We start from the raw sequence: 23,077 nt of genomic DNA, 5'->3' as shown, positions 1-23,077 counted from the left end.
TAATTCTTCCTCATCTTCCTCGAGCAACTGTACTTCCGGTGACTTGGGCCTCGACGGAATAGTGTAAGATTTCATTTTTTCGTCGAAATCTTTCTTTCGCTGCAGGATGTTCTCCATCTCTGCCGCGAGTCTCCTCTTCTTTCTTTCCATCTCCGCCGCCTGGCCGGCGTCGAGTGGTTGTGCCGCTCTCTATGCCGTGCAAGATGGCGTCGAGATGGGTTTCGGCGGCGAGACTGGTTTCGGCGGCGAGACTGTTTTTGGCGTCGAGACTGGCCTTGCGTCTTTCGTCGTCGACTTCGAAGTGGTTTTCGGAGTCAAGGACTCCTTTTCTTGGACGCTTTTCGACGACTTTGGCTGGTCGCCGTTGTGAGAAGTTGGCCTGATATATAGTGCTCACTATCCTGTTGCTGATGCTCAGAGAGGCTGTCAGAAAAGACTACACCATCTACTGACCCATCATCAGGGTTCTGAGTGAGCAGGTCTGGGAGAGGGTCACTCTCTTCCTCCTGTCCCTCATCTGTGGCCATGAGCAAGCCCATGTCCTCCCTGTCAACAAATGCTTTGAGCCTATTCACATGAAGTACTCTGTGAGGGCTCCTGGGAGTTCCCATGTCCACCAAATAGGTGACTTCTCCCTTTTGTTCAATGATGATGTGGGGTCCAGACCATTTGTCTTGGAGAGCTGCTGGGGCCACTGGCTCCAACACCCACACCTTCTGTCCTGCATGGTATACAGTTAGGACAGCCTTTTGGTCATGCCAAGCTTTTTGAAGTTCTTGGCTGGCCTCAAGGTTTTTGGATGCCTTCTCCATGTACTCTGCCATCCTGGAGCGGAGACCAAGTACATAGTCCACTATGTCAAGCTTAGGCTTTTTGAGAGGTAACTCCCATCCTTCCTTCACAAGACATAGGGGTCCTCTTACAGAATGTCCAAACAAAAGCTCAAAAGGGCTGTAACCAACCCCCTTCTGTGGGACCTCTCTGTAAGCAAACAGAAGGCAGGGTAAAAGGATGTCCCATCTTCGCCTAAGCTTTTCTGGTAACCCTTTTATCATCCCTTTGAGGGTCTTGTTGAATCTCTCAACAAGCCCATTGCATTGTGGGTGATAGGGTGTGGTGAATTTGTAATTGACACCACATTCCTTCCACATAGCAGTCAAGTATCCTGACAAAGTTTGCAACTCTGTCAGAAATCACCTCCTTAGGGAACCCCACTTTGGAGAAAACTCCAACCAGGGCCCTTGCCACAACAGGAGCTGTAGTGGTTCGAAGGGGAATAGCTTCTGGATACCTGGTGGCATGATCCACTACCACCAGTATAAACCTGTGCCCAGATGCTGTTGGGGGTCCATTGGTCCAACAATGTCAATCCCCACTCGTTCAAAGGGAACCCCCACCACAGGTAGTGGTATAAGGGGGGCCTTTGTTGTGCCACCTGATTTGCCACTGGCTTGGCAGGTGATACATGAACGACAAAAGTTCTTAGTGTCCTCAGACATATGAGGCAAGTGAAAGTGTGGGGCAAGCCTGTCCCAAGTCTTATTCTGGCCTAAGTGACCTGCAAGGGGAATTTCATGGGCCAAGGTGAGAAGGAAACCTCTCAGAGTCAAGGGGATGACCAGCCTCCTGGTAGCACCAGGCTTAGGGTCTCTTGCCTCAGAGTAAAGGAGTCCATCGTCCCAGTACACTTTATGGGCACCTGTGGCATTCCCTGCAGCCTCAGCAGCAGCCTGCTGTCTGAGGGGTTCAAGAGAGGAACAGTCTAACTGTGCCTGCCTCAAGTCTGCCCTGGAAGGGCCCCCTGTCCCAAGAAACTCAACCTGTTCAGGCTCAAGCTCTTCTAGGACAGTTCCTTCTGGGGTCTTGGGGTCAGTCTCCTGAGAGAGCTGATCCTGTTCCTGAGGCAGGAGGGAAGAGCCAATCTTACCCCTACTGCTCTTTCTCTTGGGTAGTGTCTGGTCCATTGTTCCAGGATCCAGCACTAGTTCAGCTGGGCATTTCTTGGCCTGTGACCTAGTCACAGCAAGGACATGTGCTGACAAACCAAACATTTCCACATGAGTCCTATACTCCCCATCTGACCATAAGGAGGATTCCAAATCATTGCCCAAAAGACAGTCCACAGGGAGGTCTGAACTAACAACAACCCTTTTGAGGCCATTTACCCCTCCCCAGGAGAAGTTAAGTGCCATACTATGGGAGGTAGTGGCATTGCTAGCATTGGTCACCAGGTAGTCTGCTCCCAGTATTACCTGGTCAGGGTCCACAAAGTTAGGTGTCACCATGGTGACACAAGTGTCCCTGTAGGCCTGAGCCATTTTTCCATTAATCAAAGGCGTCTGCCTGTACTTGCCCAGAGTACTGGGACTTATTGTAGGGGTCATATTCATGTCCCCAGTACAAACAAGAACAGCCTGAGTAGGTGTTCTGACTACGTCAGAGCCCGCCTCAGTTTCCAGGGTTAACCCCACTATAGCCTTGGGAGGATTACTACCACCACTAACTGTACTAGGGGGTGCAGGTGCCTTAGGGGCAGTAGTGGTAGGAGTTGGGCCTTTCTTGGTGCACTCACTAAACCAGTGAGTATTACTTTTGCAGTACTGGCACCATGGTTTCTTCTGACCATTCTTCTTCTTTTGGGAATTCTGGGAATTCTGGGTCCCACCCTCTTTAGATTGTTGGGGCCCTGTTGAAGACTTCTGTTCATTTTGCTTATTCTCATTACCCTTGGGACCGGCTTTCTTCTGGCCACCACCCTGGTTCTGGTTCTGCTGCTTGACCCTTGTCCTGACCCATCTGTCTGCCTTCTTTCCCAATTCTTGGGGAGAGGTCAGATCTGAGTCAATAAGGTGCTGATGCAACAACTGATTCTGACAATTACTTAAGATTTGTTGTCTCATAATTAGATTATACAATCCTGTGTAATCAGTAACTTTACTTCCCAGTAACCAGCCTTCAAAAGCCTTAGTGGCACAATCTACAAAGTCAGTCCAATCTTGAGACTGAATTTTCTGGGTGTCTCTGAACAGCAACCTGTACTGCTCAGTGGTTAAGCCAAACCCATCAATCAGTGTATTCTTCAAGACTTGGTAATTGGTAGCATCCTCGGCTCTAGTAGTGAGGAGCTTATCTCTACCTTTGCCTTCAAAGGAGAGCCACAAAATAGCTGCCCACTGACTCTGGGGGATGCACTGGACAGTGCAGGCCCTCTCCAAAGCAGTTATCCACTTGTGGATGTCATCCCCTTGTTTAAAGGGGGGCACTATTTTACTCAGGTGTCTAGTGTCAAAACTCCTGTCTTTATCCTTAGGGATATTGCTGCCACCAGTGGGGACTACCCCACTTAACTGTTGCTCTCTAGCAAAGGCAAGCTTCTCCTTGGCAAGGGCAAGTTCTTCCCTCTGAATCCTTAGATTAGCCTGCTTCATCCTTGCTTCATGTTCTCTTCTCTGAGGGGAAGTCAGTCTCCTCTGGGGAGAGATCATTCTCCTCTGAGCAGAGGCATGAGAGTGCACAGAGATGTTGGAGTCCCTAGAATGAGATCTATCTCTTCTAACTCCAAAGTTAGGCCTGCTTAGGGTCAGTACTGGGGGTCCCCCAGATCCTTCCCTATGTAGGTCTAAGTTGGCCCTAGTAAGCCTGACTAGCTCAGGACCATTGTCTGCCTCATCCCCAGAAATAACCTCTTCATCCTCCTCCTCCTCCTTCTCTACTTCCTCAGTTTCAGTGAGGCCAGGATCTCCAGGGGTACCTTCTAAGGGGGGCATGCTCCCATCTGTAGGAGTAGCTTTTCTAGCATCATAAGTCTCTAAGAGACCCAACAGAAAAGGAGTGGTAGGGTTAGAACCCTGTTTTAGTTTCCTGGAGGTACACAATTGTCTTATCTCCTGGAAGCTAAGGCCTGCATATCTGGAAGTGACCTGTGGAGGGTCAACAGCCACAAGGGGAGTCTCTGAAGACTCTCCATGGGTAGACATGCTTCTAGTGTGGTGTAAGTGATGCACCTACCTACACTATGGGTTTACCTACTGATCCCTTGCTAAGAGTTGTAGTCAAGGTGTGCTAAGCCTTGTTACACTACAACAGCTGGTTCAGTAGAACTCAGAGTATTCTAAGTTAAGTTATATGTACCTGGGTACTTATGTGATCTTTCAATTGATATTCTTAGGATACGTGCAAGGTAAAAGAACAGCAAGCTCAAATCCCAACCGCTGCACACCAATGTGAGAAGTTGGCCTGATATATAGTGCTCAATATTCTAGTGATCACTTTGTATCATACCAAACAACCCTTATTGATGATTGGTTGTAAGTCAACCTTTCAGACCAGCTATCCTAGTAGCATGGACATGAGCAGTCTTCGGGCTAAACTCTAGAGGGCGTGTTAAGCCAGCTGTTTTACCATCACATATACCCCTTGAACAACAAGTGAAAGGACACCACACAAATTGTTATAAAAATATAGGATATTTATTAATAACAGTTCTACCCTGAACTCTTTATGAGTCAGGGAGCTAAGCACAATACAAAACTCTTACGAAAATACTTAAAGTTGCACAATTTACACAAATGCCCGAGGGGCACGAAAAACCATATACTACAAAAGTGGAATGCGAAATACTAGCAGGTAAGTAACAAGATCCAGAGGCTTCAGGATCGCTAGGACTACACTACTGAACCCTAAGGTTAGGAGCAGGAGGCCTAGGGAGATCGGGTGCAGAGTGTGCACTCTCACGCGGGATGCAGGACAAAGTCTATGGATGCTAGATTTCGTAAAGTTAGTGTTATCGGACGAATCCGACTAGTTAGGCTGAAAACGAAAAAGGATCTGGACACTTAGATAGTGAACCTACGTTGGAGCACCGAAATGCTCGAGTTACCTAGCCCAGGGGCTGCGGCTGCATAGGGTTCAAAAGACGTCGGGAATCCTCGTTACAGTCTATGGAGTCTGAAAGAAGAAGTTGCTGGCAGGCGACCAGTGATGAAGTTCGATGGGATCCAAGCCTGGATCGGAGTTGAAGATGACCTGAAAGCAGAGGGGACTCAGTTCTTGATCACTAGCCAGTGATCAGATGGGCACCAGGATGGCACCGGATGAAGTCACCTCGACCAGGTGAGTGGGCGACGCTTGGCTCTGCAGTCTCTCGGACCAGGAGGCGTTGTCGGCGACCAGGATGGAGGGGCGAGCTTGTCCCACGAGGGTGTCTGCTGTCGGCGCTGCTGAAACCAGGATTGGAGCAACAAGCCTTGGCAAAGGCAAGCCCACGCGGTGGACTCAAGATGGCGTCTGGAGTGGACCAGGAGGGTCCAGGGTGCTCCTCTGTTGGAGGGGAGCAAGGGCCAGTCTGGAGCAACCAGACCAGCGATGAAAGTGTCGTGGTTCGTCGTCAGGAGGGCTACAAGCCAGCAGGCAAGTGGCCGGACAACGCGCTGAGCAGCAAGGAGCAGAAGGGCCCCACGCAGATCTCGTGGATGCTGGGGGGCTGGACTTCGGTGCTGGAGCTGCTCAGGGTTAGGGCTTCTCAAACCCCAGTGCACTTACTCGAGGGTCTCTCGGGGGTCGTGCTGGAGAAGCGTCGTGCAGGTCTTGAAGATGGCCGGTCCCACTGGTCTCGTCGCACCCACGAATCTCAGCTGTGCTGGATGATGTAGGTAGAGGTCAGAGATGGCAGGGAATCCGGGTCTCGTCGAGCTGGGCAGTCTGGATCCAGAGGATGGACTTACAGCAAACCGCAAGAGCTTCGGTGTGGTGCCTGCTGGTGCAGGGTGGCTACTCCTTAGCCACAAGGGAGAGTCTTCAGAAGAGTCAAGAGTTCCTTTCGTGGAAAGTAGCTTCAAGATTCAGAATTATCTAATTTGGGAAGGGGGCCTGCTCCTATCTTTATACTAAGAAAAGGGGCTGGCACGCGACTAAGTCCTGCCCTATGGGTGGGACTAGGAGGGGGGTGGTTACACCCCTCTCCTTTGTCCGGTCTCTCCCCAGCTCAGGGGCTGGGGTGCCCCAGGAACTGGTTTGAGCCGGCAAAAGCACAGTGAGCACCGGGGTGCCACTTGCAGTCACCTTCCTTTCAGCCCTGCCTACCTGGAATACACAAAATCCTGTCTGGGATGGTGCTGGCACCGCCCCTGACAGGAAACCCTTTGTCCATGCCTCCGTTGCTGGAAGGACTCCCAGCAGCAGGAGGGCAGACTTATATCTCGGTGGCAGCATCCATTTTGTGGAGCTGAGGCTATGTCTGACTTTAACCGGGGTTCACAGTTACATACATGTCGTGTCCCTCTAGAAGGGTGGAATGCTAACCCCGTCGCCAGAATTGGCGAGGGGTTAGTATTCCAATTCGTATGACACCTTACTCGACATGTTTTGATAAAACGATACCAGAGTTGGCATATAACCGCGAGGATTATAATGCACTTAAGAGTATATGGTATGCGATATCATGGAAACGGCTACGGGATGGATCCCGAAAGCCGCAGACAGGCTCAGCTCATGCCAGAGCACTATCTCACACGATTCCAAGCACTCTGCCTTCAGGATTGTTAAGGCCTGCCATAGGAGTGACTGATAGGAGATCTGTGTGTCCATTTTAGGGTTAGATATAGGAATACTATATCTAAAGCAAAGGGTGATTACACCACCTTGCCCCAGCTGTCAAGCAGCCAGTTGTGTCAGATTTGGATGGCCAGCCAGGGGTGGCATAATACATGCTGCAGCCCCTGGTAGGTCCTGGGTACACCTATGCCCTGGGTACCTAAGGTACACTGTACAGGGACTGACAAGGTGACTCAGTATCCAATTAGATATGTACCTAAGGTACATGGAATCCATTTTACAGAGAGAGCAGTAGGCCTGGGGTCCTGAATAGCAGGGCCCCAGGTCAACTAAGTCAGAAAACCAGCAAAACACCAGGCAAAAAGTTGGGGGCAACCATAGTCAGGGATCTACCTTCCTACACTCTACATCTGAGACGCGCTGCTCCGTCTCCTAGATTTGCGTCTCATGTCCTTCTATTGTCCGTACGATAGCGTCAATCTGCGTTGATACCGGGTCCATCTTATATGCCATGGTCGTGAAGCCTTGTCAAACTTCATTGAGAAGTGACTTGAGGTCATCACTTGGCGCTTGTTGATAATCTTGCTGAGGGGCCTCCGTCCCAGCATCCACCTCTGCGTGTTGCTGTTTAGTGGGTTTTTTAGCATCAAAATCACCACCCCCTACACTCCCGCCGCACCTAGCTCCCCCTCTAGCTGTGACCTCCCCCCCCACTCCCTGCTCCCCCCTCCTGGCCCCCACCCCTCCCTCAACATCTCCCCCCCTACTCTCTGCACTCAAACGCCTGTCATACACCCCTCCCTCAACATCTCCCCCCCTACTCTCTGCACTCAAACAACGCCTGTCATACACCCCTCCCTCAACATCTCCCCCCCCACTCCCTGCTCTCCTAGCCTTCACTCCTCCCTCAACAGCGCACCCCCCATTCTCGGCGTTCAACCCATTCCAGACATACACCCCTCCCTCAACATCTTCCCCCCCCACCACTCCCGCCACTCCTAGCCTTCACTCCTCCATCAATAGCGCCCCTCCTATTCTCGGCACTCAATCCATTCCAGACCTACACCCCACCCTCAACAACTCCCCCCCAACCCCTGAACCCCCGCCACTCCAAGCCTCCACTCTTCCCTCAACAGTTCACTCCCCACCCTTAGCTCCCCCTCCACTCCTGGTCCCCACTCCCCCCTCAACATCTCCCCCCCCACACACTCCCCATTACTACACCTGCCCCCCCGCAACGACCAGTCTCCACTCGTCCCGCATTTGCCTCACCCCTCCTGTCACTGATTACCCTTCCAATAACTCTAACCCCATTCCCAACGGCACGCTGGACACAATCATGACCACCCTCCTCCAAGTGAAAGAAGAGCTCCACTTGCTCAAGGAGTTACTCCTCACGCACACCGACCACCCCCCCATCACCACCACTTCTCAACGAATCTTCAACCCCCCCCCCCCCCACATCCTAGGCACCCCTTACATGGGACTTCTATCCCCTCTCGCAATACCTCCAACAGGCCTAAGCGCACTTTCAAGACACATCCTAATCGCTCCTTACATTGGACCTCTATCCCCTCTCGCAATACCGCCAACCGCCCCCAGCGCGCAATCAAGACTCTCTCGGACTGCGACATACACACCCTACTCAGCACATATGTCCCGGCAACCCAAAACAGCTTAAACAACACGCACATGTCCATTTCTACGATTCTCTCCAACCCTAGTAGGCACCCCACGCATAGCAACAGAGGCTCTGTTCCCAACAACCTCACTAAAGTCCCTCTCACTACGGAACCCTCCACCTCCCCTTGCACCCCCAGTCTCAAATGCACACTTCTCAACTGTAGATCGGCCCGAAAACACTCGACGGAGGTCGCTGACCTCATCTTGTCTAGGAACCTTGACCTGGCCATACTAACTGAAACATGGTTAACTGAATCCTCCAATCCTATCATGGATATCCTAGTCCCCCCCCCCCCCCAACTACTGCATCACTAGACTTGACAGGCCCAACAAGACAGGTGGCGGAATCGCCTGCATTTACAAGAGCAACCTCTCTATTAATAAAGTCACCGCTCCTTCTCTTACCTCCTGTGAATAACTTCTGCCTTGAGGTCACCAGTGAGAACAAACCTGTATGTTCACTACACATCATGTACCACCCCCCGGGGGACAACCTCGTCTTCTCCCAACAACTCATGGACACAATATCGAGCAACGCAGGACGGCTAAACACACAAATTTACCTTGGTGACTACAATCTCCATTGGAATGATTGCAGTGACGCAGTAGTTAATAGCCTCAAAAGTTTCCTTACCGCTTCTGACCTCACTCAAATTTGCAACACCCCGACACACGACAAAGGCTCTATCCTCGACCTGGTCATTTCCAAAGAAGGCACCACTCAACTCGACTCAATCCAACCTTGTGACTGGTCAGACCACCATATTATCACATTCCTCATCAAGGAAAAAGTAAAACTCATCCCGGTGCAATACGCCATGCCCAAAGTCTGGAAAAGAGACATGAGGAAACTCAATCCAAACTCTCTACCCCCAAACAGCTGCAATCTCCTACTCCCCCCTACCGATGCTACTGACGTTCAGGACCTAACTGGCCACTATCTCAACTCCATGGCCAAAATAATCAATGAGGCCGCTCCAATGCAACTGAAAAGAGTATCCACTAAGATATCCAACCCCTGGTACAACGGGAGTCTCAACGAAGAGAGACGGGCTATGCGAATGGCAGAGCGTACCTGGAGATCAGTTCCCTCGACATTGCATCTCAAAACTCTGAGGAAAAAGAGAAATGCATACTTCAGGAAAATAAAACGCTCTAAGTCAGAGTTCTTCAGAATCCAGCTAGACCAAGCAAAAAACCGTCCAAGTAAATTGTTCGAGCTAATCCGATCTCAATCTAAGGAACAACCCCCCGCTGTCGACATTATGAGCACTACTCCTTCCTGTGAAGAATTCTCAGCTTTCTTTAACAAAAAAACTGACAATATAAGGAGCGACCTCCTCAATGACGCAAGCCTTTACTCAATACCCAACTGCATAACACCCAATAAACTAAAAAACAATGCGACATGGTCATCCTTTGACACCTACTCTGAAGAAGAAATTGAAAGAATACTCAGCACCCTAAAACCATCCAATCACCTCACTGACCCTCTTCCTGCTAACGCCGTAAAAGACTTCATCCCCTTGCTACTCCCACTCTGGACTAAAATCATCAATAGCTCACTACAACAAGGAACCATCCCGGACTCCCTCAAAGTTGGACAAGTTACACCTTTACTGAAGAAACCAACAGCCGACCCCACTAATCTAAACAACTACCGTCCGATTACCAACATTCCCACTCTCGCCAAACTTTTAGAAAAATGCGTCCAACTACAAATGACAAAGCACATAGAACAGTTTGATCTCCTCAACCCACACCAATCAGGCTTCCGAGCAGGGCACAGTACTGAAACTGCTATGACTCACATAATTGACGACGCCATCCAAATCTTAGATCAAAATAATACCTGCCTCCTCATCTATCTTGATCTCTCTTCAGCATTCGACACAGTGAAACATGAGAACTTACTCGAACTCCTAAAGACAAGAATGGGCTTCTCTGGGACTGTGCTTCGTTGGTTCACTTCCTTTCTACACAACAGGTCTCAAAAATTCAAGAGCAAAAACTTGATGTCTTCCCCAGTACCGGTATCGTTAGGTGTCCCTCAAGGATCCTGCCTATCCCCTACTTTGTTCAACCTAGTTATGGAACCTCTCACCACCCTGTTACAAGCATCCAATGTACACTTTCACATGTACGCCGATGACACTCAAATATATCTCAAGTTACAATCCCCCAAAGACATCCTGAGTCTGAATTCAACGATCAGAAGCACCCAATCTTGGCTGGCCGATAACCACCTCAAACTCAATGCTATGAAGACTGAGTTCCTCCTAATCTCACCTCCCACGAAAATATCTTCGGCACAAACATGGCTTAAGCACCTAACAGCACTCAATGTCCAACCGACCATCGTGGACTCAGCAAAATCCCTAGGCATAACACTCGACACCAACCTCAACATGCAGCAGCATATCAGCAAGGCTACTAAGGGGGCGAACTTCCAAATAAATACCTTGAGGAAACTGAAACCCTTCCTCCCAGCAAAAGACTTCCAAACAGCAGTACAAGCTCTAGTCATCCCTCGCATAGACTACGGCAGCGTGGCCCTCTGCGGCCTCCCCCTAACGTCAACTGCACCCCTCAGAGCGTCACTAAATGCAGCTGCAAGACTCATCTCTGGATCAAAAAAGCATTCGCATATCTCCCCCGACTTCAAATCCTTGAACTGGCTGCCTCTTGAAGCCAGAATACAGCTGAAAATTGCCTGCATGACGCACAAGGCGATACACCTGAAATCACCCAGCTACCTCACTCATAAGTTGACAATTTCTGGTGGGTCCAGAACTACCAGGAGCACAAACAATCTTCTGCTGAAACCGCGAAGATTCCGGAAGGAAAAAACTTACAAACGCTCCTTCTCTGGAATGGCGCCCAGGATCTGGAACGCACTTCCCCCTGAAACGAGGCTCATCTCTTCCTCCCTTCTTTTTAAGAAAGAAGTCAAAAGTATCCTTATGGCTAAATACACTTGAACAATTCGTTTGATTTACATTGCGAACAGTATTACCAGTATTTTGTTATGATATTACCTATATATTCCTATGCACGTGTGTTTTGACTTATATTAGGCTAAAGTGCTTAGATCCTTGCTCCCTCATATCAGTTTTTTTTTTCTGTTTATTTTTTACAGCGTTTTGAGGGCCTACGCTCCAACTATGCCTTGCTACCTCATACCTGTACTATACGTACTATTTTTTATAATAATTATATTCTGTATTATTTTCAACGTTTTGATGGCCTACGCTCCAACTATGCCTTGCTACCTCATACCTGTACTATACGTAATAGGTTTGCTATGTACTTGAACTTGACGATCTACCTCCCTACTAAGCCCCCTTGTTACCCTACCCTCCACCTGCCTTTGTAAAGCGCTCTGTTATCTGCAAAGATCTTGTTCGCGCTATATAAAACTCTCAAAATAAATAAATAAATAAATAAATAAACGTGAGTCGCGGTTGGCGGTCATCCAATCTCCCCATCTTAGCCCCGAGTCCAGCGGCTGTTGCCAGTACAATTTTACTTCGCAACTCCCTTGTCAATACGTATTTTGTGGCTGTGCAGCCAATCCGTCAGCGTTCAGGTATGTCTAAAAGTTGCCCACTACTATCCAGTAGCGAGTTTGGCTGAACCACTTGGTTCCACAGAGATATGTGAGGCACACCTTCTGGTAGTGACAGAGTGCAGGTGCAGTCTGAGCAGGCCCCCACCCTAATGCTGCATCCGATGAATAGCTCTTGTCTCACTCCCCACCGATTCTAGTCTTGTTACCTCAGTTGATCAGTTAAGCACCACACCACTTCTGCTACTGTCCTCTATGCATGCAGAGGCAGTATCACGTCACAGGTATACACTTAAAATCTGCGGTCAGAATGGAATGCCCCTGCCGAACAGTTCAGTGTCATTCCCAGCCTCAAATATTAGCCACAGACTCCTCCGGTGCTCATCCCAGCGTCACTTTGACGGCAAAATCAGTGCAGTCGATTCCCGCCAGAGGGTCTGCGTATAGCACTGTCCCCTGTGCACCTCTGCTTGGGCCTCAAGCCTTCCGCTCTCCCCGCCGACACTTCTTATGACAATGGCAGCAGTTCCAATCCCAAGGCCTCATTCGCTGCATCACACATAGCGGTCGAGTACTCCCATCAATTTCACTTGCCCCTCTCATCCATTGCAAGCGGGAGCTCAGCGATGGTAAAGTGATGTCTCACGTGAGTAGGCCTCCGCTGCGACCGTGAAATGGCGGTGCCCCCTCAGCGCACTCACCTCTGCAGCCTGCTCTATCCCGGCAGATAGTGAGCGACCAATCAGTAGTCCCAGGCACTGGGGAGAAGTCACACCCACCTCCCGATCTGATTTTTTGGCAGTAGAGGGTGGCACCTCCAACGCCTCAAGCACGGGCACAGGCAAAGCAGAGATCGGCAATGTCCGCCTCTAAGATGGCCGCCCTGTGAGTTTGAGAGATGAGCCTCCCAGCTGCTAGTTCCCCGGGACCAGCACGCAGACAATGGAGCACAAGATATATTCTGCTTCACTCGTCGCTCTCACCGTTCAACTGCTGCGCAGCATATGTCAGAGGATCTCCCAGAGGCCAGCCACTAAGCGGGTCTGCAGGAAGTTCCCACACACTGGCCTAGCTGCCGCGTGGCGAGCCGGGACCTCTCGTTCTTGACCACACGTGACCTATCCTGGTCAGAGCCGGTCGCTCCACCCGCCGCGTGGCCCATCCTTATTGTGCCCGGTCTCCGTTTGCTGCTGCCGCTGCCCGTTCATATCTGCCTCACTGTTGTGCCCCTGATCTCGTTGTGCCAGTAATTGTACTTTTCCAGTAATTGTATTTCTCTCGTCCTCTGTTGTGCCCCTGATTGCTTTTGTGTGCCTCCACCGCCGTTTCTCTCCCGCTGCTCCACGCCGCTGCTCCACCCCGCTCCCCGCCGCTGCTCCCCCGCGGCCCCACCCCCTTTCCCTCCAGCATCACCGCACCGCTCCCCTCCCCACTCGCCACCCCGCTCCCGCCTCCCAGCTGCTCCTCCCTTGCTCCGCCCCCCCACTCTCAATTATGGCAGAGTCAGCGCAGCGGGTGCGCCGAAGGCGCGCCACAGGCAAGCCGGTCTGCGCCTGGACCTCGCCCAGCACCAGACCCCCTGGCCCCCGCAAATGCCATCCTACTCGCCAGACGTACGACGCTGCCACCCTCAACGCACTCAACACCGGCCGGATCTCCGGCTGCCACCGGGCCACCCCAGGACGCACCCACGGACCCTTCACCTGCCAATCCTGCAAGTTCTCCTGCATCTGGACCTGCACGGCACCCGCCAAGCCGAGCACCAGCAGCAACCACCTGAAGTGCATCCTGCTCAACACCCGCTCCGTCCACAGACACGCCGTGGAAGTATGGAACCTGCTCGGCACCACATCTCCAGACGTCGCCTTCCTCACGGAAACTTGGATGAACGCCTCCTCAGCGCCTGACATCGCCATCGCCATCCCGGACGGATACAAGATCACCCGAAGGGACCGCGTCAACCAGACATGAGGAGTGTAGGAGAGTAGGGTCTGCAATCCTATGATCACCCAGATTTTTGCTTTTTGCTGCACTGGTTTACGACTTTCCCTGGCTGTGGGCCTGCTAATCAGACCCACAGCCTAGCTGTTCTCTCTATCCAAATTGTACTCAGGTACTGAATTGGCACTGGGCCCTCTCCAAGTCCATGTACCCAGGGCTGAGGTGTACCCAGAAGTCTCCCAGGGGCTGAAGCATGTATTATGCCACCCCTGGGCTGACTAACTAAACTGACACAACTGGCTGCACGACAGCTGGGGCAAGGTGGTGTACTCACCCTTTGCTTTAGATATAGTATACCTATATCTAACCCTAAAATGGACACACAGATCTCCTATCAGTCACTCCTATGGCAGGCCTTAACAATCCTGAAGGCAGAGTGCTTGGAATCGTGTGAGATGGTGCTCTGGCATGAGCTGAGCCTGTCTGCGGCTTTCGGGATCCATCCCTTAGCCGTTTCCATGATATCGCATACCATATACTCTTAAGTGCATTATAATCCTCGCGGTTATATGCCAACTCTGGTATCGCTTTATCAAAACATGTCGAGTAAGGTGTCATACGAATTGGAATACTAACCCCTCGCCAATTCTGGCGACGGGGTTAGCATTCCACCCTTCTAGAGGGACACGACATGTATGTAACCCCTAACCCCGGTTAAAGTCAAACAGAGCCTCAGCTCCACAAAATGGATGCTGCCACCGAGACACAAGTCTGCCCTCCTGCTGCTGGGAGTCCTCCCAGAGCAGGAGATAAGGACAAAGGGTTTCCTGCCAGGGGCGGTGCGAGCACCGTCCCAGACAGGGTTTTGTGTATTGTAGGTAGGCAGGGCTTCAGAGGAAGGTGACTGCACGTGGCACCCCGGTGCTCACTGTGCATAGGCTGGCTTAAACCAGTTCCAGGGACACTCCAGACCCTGTGCTGGGGAAAAGCCCGCCAAGGAAGTGGGTGTAACCACCCCCCTCCTGGTCCCACCCCTAGGGCAGGACTTAGTCGCGTGCCAGCCCCCTTTTCCAAGATAAAGGTAGAGACTGGCCCCCTTCCAAATCAGATCATCTTTGGAATCAAGATACCACTTTCCACGAAAGGACTTCACGATTTCTTCCTCAAGATTCTCCCTTGTGGCTAAGGAGTAGTCACCCTGCATCCGCAGGCACCATCCAAGAACACTGCGGTCTGCTGCACGTCCTTCCTCCGGAATCCGACTGCCCAGCTCGACGAGACCCGGCTTCCCTGGCACCTCTGACCTCTACCCACCTCTACAGCACAGCTGAGAACCGTGGGTGCGACGAGACCTCGAGGGACCGGCCATCGCCAAGACTGCACGACTTCTGCACAGCAAGCCCACCGAGTAATTTCCTGGTGAGTGCTTTGGGGTCCGAGAAGCCCCCACCCTGAGCAGCTCCAGCACCGAAGAGCAGCCCCCCAGCATCTCCACGATCGGCGTGGGGCCCTTCTGCTTTCTGCTGCTCACCGCGTTGTTTGGCTACTAGCCCGCTGGCTTGTGGCCTTCCGAACGACGCCCGACGACAACACTGCTGCTGGTCTGGTTGCTCCAGACTGGCCCTTGCTTCCCTCCATCGGAGAAGTACCCTGGACCCTCCTGGTCCGGCTAAGACGCCATTTTAGGTCCACCGCGTGGGCCTTGCATTTGCCAAGACTTGTTGCCCAATCCTGGGTCCAGCGACGTCGACAGCAAGAACCTTCGTGGGACAGCTCGCACCTCCATCCTGGTCGCCGACAACGCCTCCTGGTCCGAGAGACTGCAGAGCCCAGCAGCGCCCACTCACCTGACTGCGGTGACTTCGCCCGGTGCCATCCTGGTGCCCACTCAATCACTGGCTAGTGATTCAAGAACTTGGTCCCCTCTGCTTTCAGGTTTCCTTCTTCCTTGATCCAGGCTTGGATCCATCGAACTTTCCTTCACTGGTCGCCTGCCAGCAACTTCCTTCTTCCAGGCTCCTGGTCCGGCAACGAGATTCCCGACGTCTTTTCAGACCTATGCAGCTGCAGACCCTGGGCTAGGTAACTTCGGCACTTCGGTGTCCCAGCATAGCCTCACTATCCAAGGGTCAGGATCCACTGTCGTTTTCTTCCTACCAGGTCGGGTTCGCCCGTGAACACTAACTTTGCCTTTACTAGCTTCCATAGACTTTGTCCCGCATCCCGCGGGAGAGTGCACACTCTGCACCCGAGTCCCCTAGGTCTCCTAGAAGTAATCTAACGATTCTATAGTCAAGTCCTAGCGATTCCAAAGCCTATTAGTACTGTACTTACCTGCTAGCAATTTCGCATTCCACTTTTAAAGTATATGGTTTTTCGTGCCCCTCGGGCATTTGTGTATAACGTGCTAACTTAAGTATTTTCATAAGAGTTTTGTTGTGTGCTTAGCACCCTGTCCTCATAAAGAGGACAGGGTTGTTGTGATTCTAATAAATACATTGTTTATTTTCATAACACTTGTGTGGTGTCCTTTCACTGGGTGTTCAAGGGGTAATGTGATGGTAAAACAGCTGGCTTAACACGCCCTCTAGAGTCTTAGCCTTAGACTGCTCGTATCCATGCTACTAGGATAGCTGGTCTATAAGGTTGACTTACAACCAATCACCAATAAGGGTTGTTTGGACTGATATATAGTGATCACTAGAATAGTGAACACTGCACATCAGGCCAACTTCTCACAAGGAGGCATCGCCATCGTCCACAAGAACACCATCCGCATCACGACCAACTCCGACGACACCCTCACAGCCGCCGAACATCTTCACTTCCAGATACACACAGACCCCAAGACCACACTCAGAGGCACCCTCATCTACAGACCCCCAGGACCCCGCACACAATTCAGCAAAGACATCGCAGACTTCATCAGCCCACTCGCCCTCCCCTCCGCGGACTACATCCTCCTAGGGGACCTCAACGTCCACCTGGAGAACAACAACGACAACACCACCACCACCACCACCACCACCACCCTGCTGGACAACCTCGCCAACCTCGGACTCAAGCAACTGGTGAACACCCCCAACCACTACGCCGGACACACGCTTGACCCAGTCTTCTCCTCCAGCAAGTACATCTCCTTCAGCCACTCCACCGGACTCCACTGGACTTCAGCTTCAGAAAGACCACGACTCACCACCACCCGCAACAGGTTCCCCGCAGGAGCTGGAACAAGATGACCAGCTCACCACATCACTGAACCAGAAACCTCCCGCCAGATCAACGGACCCCAACCAAGCAGCCATCAACCTCACACAGTGGATCACCAACTGCGCTGACGACCTTGCACCCCTGAAAAACCACCCCAGCAGGCCCGGCAGCAAGAAAACCTCCTGGTTCAACGACGACCTCAAGAACTCCAAGAAGAACTGCCGTACCCTCGAGAAAGACTGGCGAAAAAACCAGACTACTGACAACATGACCGCCCTCAAGCACGCCACCCGCAAACACCACCAGCTGATCCACACCCCCAAGAAGACAGCATTCAAGGATCGACTAGACAACGCACACAACAGCAAGAAACTCTTCAGCATCGTCAAAGAGCTCTCCAACCCCAGCGCCGGAAATGACATCACTCCCTCACAAGACCTCTGCGACTCACTCGCCTCGTTCTTCCACAGCAAGATCGCAGACAAACAGAACAGCTTCGGCGCACAGACCACGCACCCAACCACAGAACCAACGCCCCCCACCACCACCCTCTGCGCCTGGACCCTGGTCAGCACCGAAGACACCATCCACACGAACACCATCCATTCCGGATCGCCAACCGACCCATGCCCCCACCACGTCTTCAACAAGGCCGACTCCGTCATCGCACCCCAACTCCGGGACATCATCAACTGCTCCTTCAACACCGCCACCTTCCCGGAGAGCTGGAAGCATGCCGAACTCAGAACCCTCCTGAAGAAACCATCAGCAGACCCCCACCGACCTCAAGTACTACCGCCCCATCTCGCTCCTCCCGTTTCCTGCCAAAGTCATCGAGAAGACAGTCAACAGACAGCTTGCCGCCTTCCTCGAGACAAACGGATCCCTCGACCACTCGTAGTCCGGCTTCCGAGCCAACCATAGCACCGAGACCGCCCTCATCGCAGCCACTGACGACATCCGAGCCCTGCTCGACAACGGGGAAACAGCGGCCCTCATCCTCCTGGACCTCTGCAGCGTTTGATACGGTCTGCCACCGCACCCTAGTACAACGCCTCAACAACATCGGAATCCAAGAGAAGGCACTGGAGTGGATCATCTCGTTCCTCGCCGGAAGAACCCAGCGAGTTCGCCTCCCCCCGTTCAGATCCAAGGCCACCGAAGTCATCTGCGGCGTACCACAAGGATCATCACTCAGCCCCACCCTCTTCAACGTCTACATGAGCCCCCTCGCAGCCATCGCACGCCAACACAACATCATCTCCTACGCCGACGACACCCAGCTGATCCTCTCCCTCACCAACGACCGAGCCACCGCCAGAACCAACCTACACGAAGGGATGAAAGACTAGCCGAGTGGATGAAGAACAGCCGCCTGAAACTGAACTCAGACAAGACGGAAGTCCTCATCCTTGTATCATCACCCTCTGCCTGGGACGACTCCTGGTGGCCCCCTGCCCTGGGCAGCGCACCTAAACCAACGGACCACGCACACAACCTGGGCTTCATCCTGGACTCCTCCCTCTCGATGACCAGACAAGTCCACGCCGTCTCATCATCGTGTTTCAACATCTTACGCATGCTCCGAAAGATCATCCGATGGATCCCCACCGAAACCAGGAAGACGGTCACCCAGGCACTCGTCACCAGCCGACTAGACTACGGAAACACCCTCTACACTGGAACCACAGCCAAACTGCAGAAAAGACTCCAGCGCATCCAGAACGCCTCCGCACGACTCATCCTGGACATCCCCCGACACAGCCACATCTCCGGACACCTGAGACCTGCACTGGCTCCCCGTCAGCAAGAGAATCACGTTCCGACTCCTCACCCACGCACACAAGGCCCTCCACGACCTGGGCCCCAGGTACCTCAACAACCGCCTGACCTTCTACACTCCCACCCGCCAGCTACGATCGACCAGCCACGCCCTCGCCGCCGTTCCACGCATTCGAAGAGCCCCCATGGGAGGAAGATCCTTCTCCTACCTGGCAGCCAAGACTTGGAACTCCCTCCCCATCCACCTCAGTCTTACCCAAGATCACCTCTCCGTCAGGAAGCAACTCAAGACCTGGCTGTTCGAGCAGTAACGGACCCCTCTCCCCCAAGCGCCTTGAGACCATCCGGGTGAGTAGCGCGCTATACAAATTTCTTGATTGATTGATTGACACCGCTTGCCAGCTCCAGGGGCAGCAATCTCGGCTCCTCCAGGGAAGGCATGGATTGGCAGTTCGGGCTTGACTGTTTCCATGAGGCACAGGGTCTGACTGATTTGCATATAGCCATGTCTGAACTGGGGTGGCAGAGTGGGCTAAAGAACGGTGGTGGATTAAACCCAGATCAGTTGACTGGGGGTGAGTGCTTGTATTGTCAACGCTCCGTCCATCATTTCCTTTGGTTTTTCTACCTATATTAAGCACAGGTAAATTTCCTGGAAACAGGTGAGTAAATACGTTTTGGTTATTCATGCAATTGTTAAAGAATATTTTTTGATTTAAAAACTCCACACTTAGAAACTTTTTGGAAGAAAATTCACAATGTTATACTAAGGAAAAAAACAGGTTATCTATTCACAGGCAAGTTATCGACTGATAACGGCCCAAAAGGCAAGCGGTGTTGATAGACCGCAACCCCAGACTAAGTGAGGCGAACAGTTTCTTCCCAAACTGGTCAAACCTCTTAGACCCAATCTGGAGGGGCTGTCGGGATTGCCGTCTCGGACGTGGAGGCCTGCATCACCAGGCTCTCGGGGGTGGGGTGTACGGACAGAGAGCAGGGGTCGCCCAGAGCTGGCCGGTGGCGTTGGGCCGCGTTCCAATCCACAGGGGCACTGTGGAGGGCTTGGACCAGGTGCCCATCAGAACGTCTGAGGGCCTCATTGAACTGCAGCAGAGGCTCCGAAGAGCTTACTGGCGGCTGAAGCACCTCAGTGAGGAGATTAGTCCTCACGGCCTCAGCAGGGAGCTCAGGGGACAAGGCCTTGGATGCCCTGCGCAACACCACACCATAGGTAGCACCCTTCTCCATAGCCACGGAGGGAGGAGAAAGAAGCCAGTGTCAGGCGAAGTGTCAAGGCCACTGGCACCGCCTAGCTCGTCTGCCCAGTCCTAACTCAACTGGCACTGCTGGGCCAGAGGGTCCTCAGACCCCTCCCAGTCCTCCCCTTCATCCGTGTCCTGATAAACAGGCAGGAATGATGGAGCCGGGTCATAGATGAATTGCTCACCCATCGACGGAAAAGGTGCAGAGCGGCGCCGGTCCGACGCCGGATGGGGGCTGAAGCTGGGGACGGCATCGTCCGAGGACGGCACCTGGGAGTGACATCAGGGTCGGCGCCAGCGGAGGAATCATGAGGTCAACTGGCATCAACAGGGATCAAGGCCTGGATCCCTGGGGGCCATGCGACGTCAGGACTGAAGTCGGCCCCGGGGCCGAAGCAGCTGGCTCGCTAAGGCCCCTCGTTGGGTCTGCAGGGCCCGAAGGGGCGCAGACAGGCTCGATGGAGGGAAGGGAGTCCTCATGGCCACAAGGAAATCACGTATCTCCTTCGGCGTCACATGCAGTCCAGGAACCAAAGAGAATGGGACCGGACGCAACGCCTGTGGCTCCGATGGAGCCGCGCAGGTGGTGCCACCCGAACCCTCAGCCGAGTCGCGCTACCGGCGAGGAAGTCAGAAGAGCGATGTTGCTTTTTCGACTTCTTTTTAGAGTGCCTCAACTTACCTGAATGCAAGGACTTGGAGCCCGACGAACGGTGCAGGCTCCGGCACCGGCATCGTGACTGCCTCCTCGATCGGGACCTCGAGCGGCGCGGAGCCGACTGCCGGAGCTCCATTAGCCTGCGGGACCGCTCCCGCCTAGCCTACGACGTAAAAGCCCGGAAGTCGGGGTACGACTTACCGTCGTGGTCGGCCCCTAGGCAGTAGAGGTCGGTCAACGACATCAGGCGATGACAGGCGTCGCGCGGTTTGAATCCAGGCATCCCTACCAGTACCAGGAGTCGAATCGACTCGATAAAGATAGCCAAAATAGGCCAAAAGGTTCGTCAAAAAGTGACTAGGGTACTAGCTCTTCGCGGACCTGCGCTTGCTGGCGTGAAAAAAAAAAAAAGAACTGACGTCAGCGCGCGAGGGCGGCGTCTAAGTACTCAGACGACGTCATCCTGGCGATCCAGACGCCGGCGACGGACACGGAGCCGCAGACGGGCCTACCGACGAGCAGGGGGTACTGCTGACGAAAACTTTCCGGATCCAGTCTGACGCCTGGGGACATTCTAAGGTAAGGTATCTAAAACCAACCCTTTTCTTTCAAATGGTTCTTGTATGGTTAAAGCCTGGAGTTCACAGACTCTTCTGGGAGAGGTGATCACAACCAGGAAAGCTACTTTCCAGGTGAGAAATTTTAACTTGCATTTATGCATAGGTTCAAATGGGGGCTCTATGAGTCTGGTAAGGAACACATTTAAGTTCCATACTGGAGAGGGTGGAACTCTAGGTGGAATTATTCTTTAAAGTCCTTCCATAAATGCCATAATAGCTGGTACCCTAAACAAAGACAAATGTTGTCTGTTTTAGAGATTGGCTGCTATTGCAGCAAGATGTAGTCTAATGGATGTATACACTAGGTTACAATGTTGTAAATTCAAAAGGTAACAGATCTTTTGAATAGAAAAATCTAGTGGGTTGATTTTGTTATTTGTACAGTGAATTACAAATCTTTTCCACTTTGAGGCGTAGCAAGCTCTAGTGGTAGGATGTCTAGCCTCCTTAATGATGTTCATGCAGTCTGGCAGGAGATTAAGGTAGCCAAACTAAGACTTCAGGTGCCAGATCACAAGGTTGAGTTGACTGGGATCTGGATGCCTTATCTCTCCATGGTTCTGAGTGAGAAGCTTGGGTGAGGCACGTAGCCTTTGATGAGGAACTACTGATAGTTCCAAGAGGGTTGTGAACCATGTCGGGACCATGGTGGAGCAATCAGGATCATTGTGACGAAATGCTGTTTGAGCTGCCGAACCAGTAGCGGAATGAGTAGGAGAGGCAGAAAAGCGTAAGCAAATTTGCCTGACCTGTTCATCGATAGCACTTTGCCTATGGACAATGGATGTGAATACCTGGATACGAAGCTTGGGCATTTTGGTGTGTGGCCAACAGGTCTATTTTTTGGGTGGCCCCACATTTGGAATAATGAAATCAGTACTCCCATTTGTGGATCTGCTGTCTTTGGTGACTGAGCAGATCTGCAATATGATTGTGTATCCCTGGGAGGTGTTCTGCAAGGAGATAGAAGTTTTCTGAGGAATGGCCCACCTCCATATGCTTTGAGCTAGGTGTGAAAGCTGCAGACCGTGTGTGCCCCCCCCCCCCATTTTTGTATGCAATACATTGCTGTCATGTGTGTACGGACAAGGACAGCTTTGCTTACGAGGTGGAGTTGAAAATATTTCAACACTAGGAAGATTGCCAACCATTATACGTAATTTATGTGGAATATACCCTGAATGATCTGGGTTTGAAGATAAGCTCCCCAGCCGGTGAGCGATGCATCTGCACCCCCATCACAGTGAGTCATATGGACTCATTTTGTAACAATTAACTAAAAAAATAGTAGTTCTGAAAACTCTGGAACCACTAGGAAAATATGTTAATCTATAAGAGATTTATCTTGCAAACACCAGAGAAAAGTCAAAGTTCAATCTATTAAGTACTCCAAACTTTCTACATCAAAAAGCCTCTTGCAGAAAAACATCAAAAACAGAGAAAGTCATCTTAAAAGGTTTAATCTTACTCTGCTGGAAAGTAGGTTGATTAATTCCAGACGTGCTCAGTTTCCTCTGTCCAAAAGGATCACTGTTCACTGCAGGAAGTCCAAGGCTACCTGTGCCCATTCCACCAAGACTTCCAGTTCCAAGGCCACCTACAGAAAAAATGCTTAATATAAAGAAACATTTTGTACTTGTTTCAAAATTTCAATCTATGAAGCCAGCAATAATATAACAAGCCTATCACACCTAGAGAATTTAATAAATTAAGCATATAACCTTACAGAATGAAAATATTGGCTGTTGGAAAGTGCACTTGTTGAAAAGGTTACCCCCAGATGTTTGCCAGATATCTGATG

At 51.8% G+C, this 23,077-nt stretch overlaps 1 protein-coding gene across 7 annotated transcripts in view; it reads right to left on the bottom strand.

Moving 5' to 3' along the window:
- The window catches only part of CNOT1 (CCR4-NOT transcription complex subunit 1), a 1,826,813-nt gene that overhangs the window by 927,902 nt on the left and 875,834 nt on the right, over positions 1 to 23,077 (bottom strand). For all 7 annotated transcript variants that reach the window (XM_078668607.1, XM_078668606.1, XM_078668608.1 and 4 more), the window contains one exon: positions 22,745 to 22,873. In XM_078668607.1, coding sequence (XP_078524733.1) covers positions 22,745 to 22,873 — 129 coding nt within the window. The remainder of the gene's footprint in view (positions 1 to 22,744; positions 22,874 to 23,077) is intronic.

This window comes from Lissotriton helveticus, chromosome 12, assembly GCF_964261635.1.
Source record: "Lissotriton helveticus chromosome 12, aLisHel1.1, whole genome shotgun sequence".
In the NCBI taxonomy this organism is placed as follows: Eukaryota; Metazoa; Chordata; class Amphibia; order Caudata; family Salamandridae; genus Lissotriton; species Lissotriton helveticus.
The sequence above is the reverse complement of the archived record's forward strand: the minus strand, read 5'-3'. Positions and strand labels throughout refer to the sequence as shown.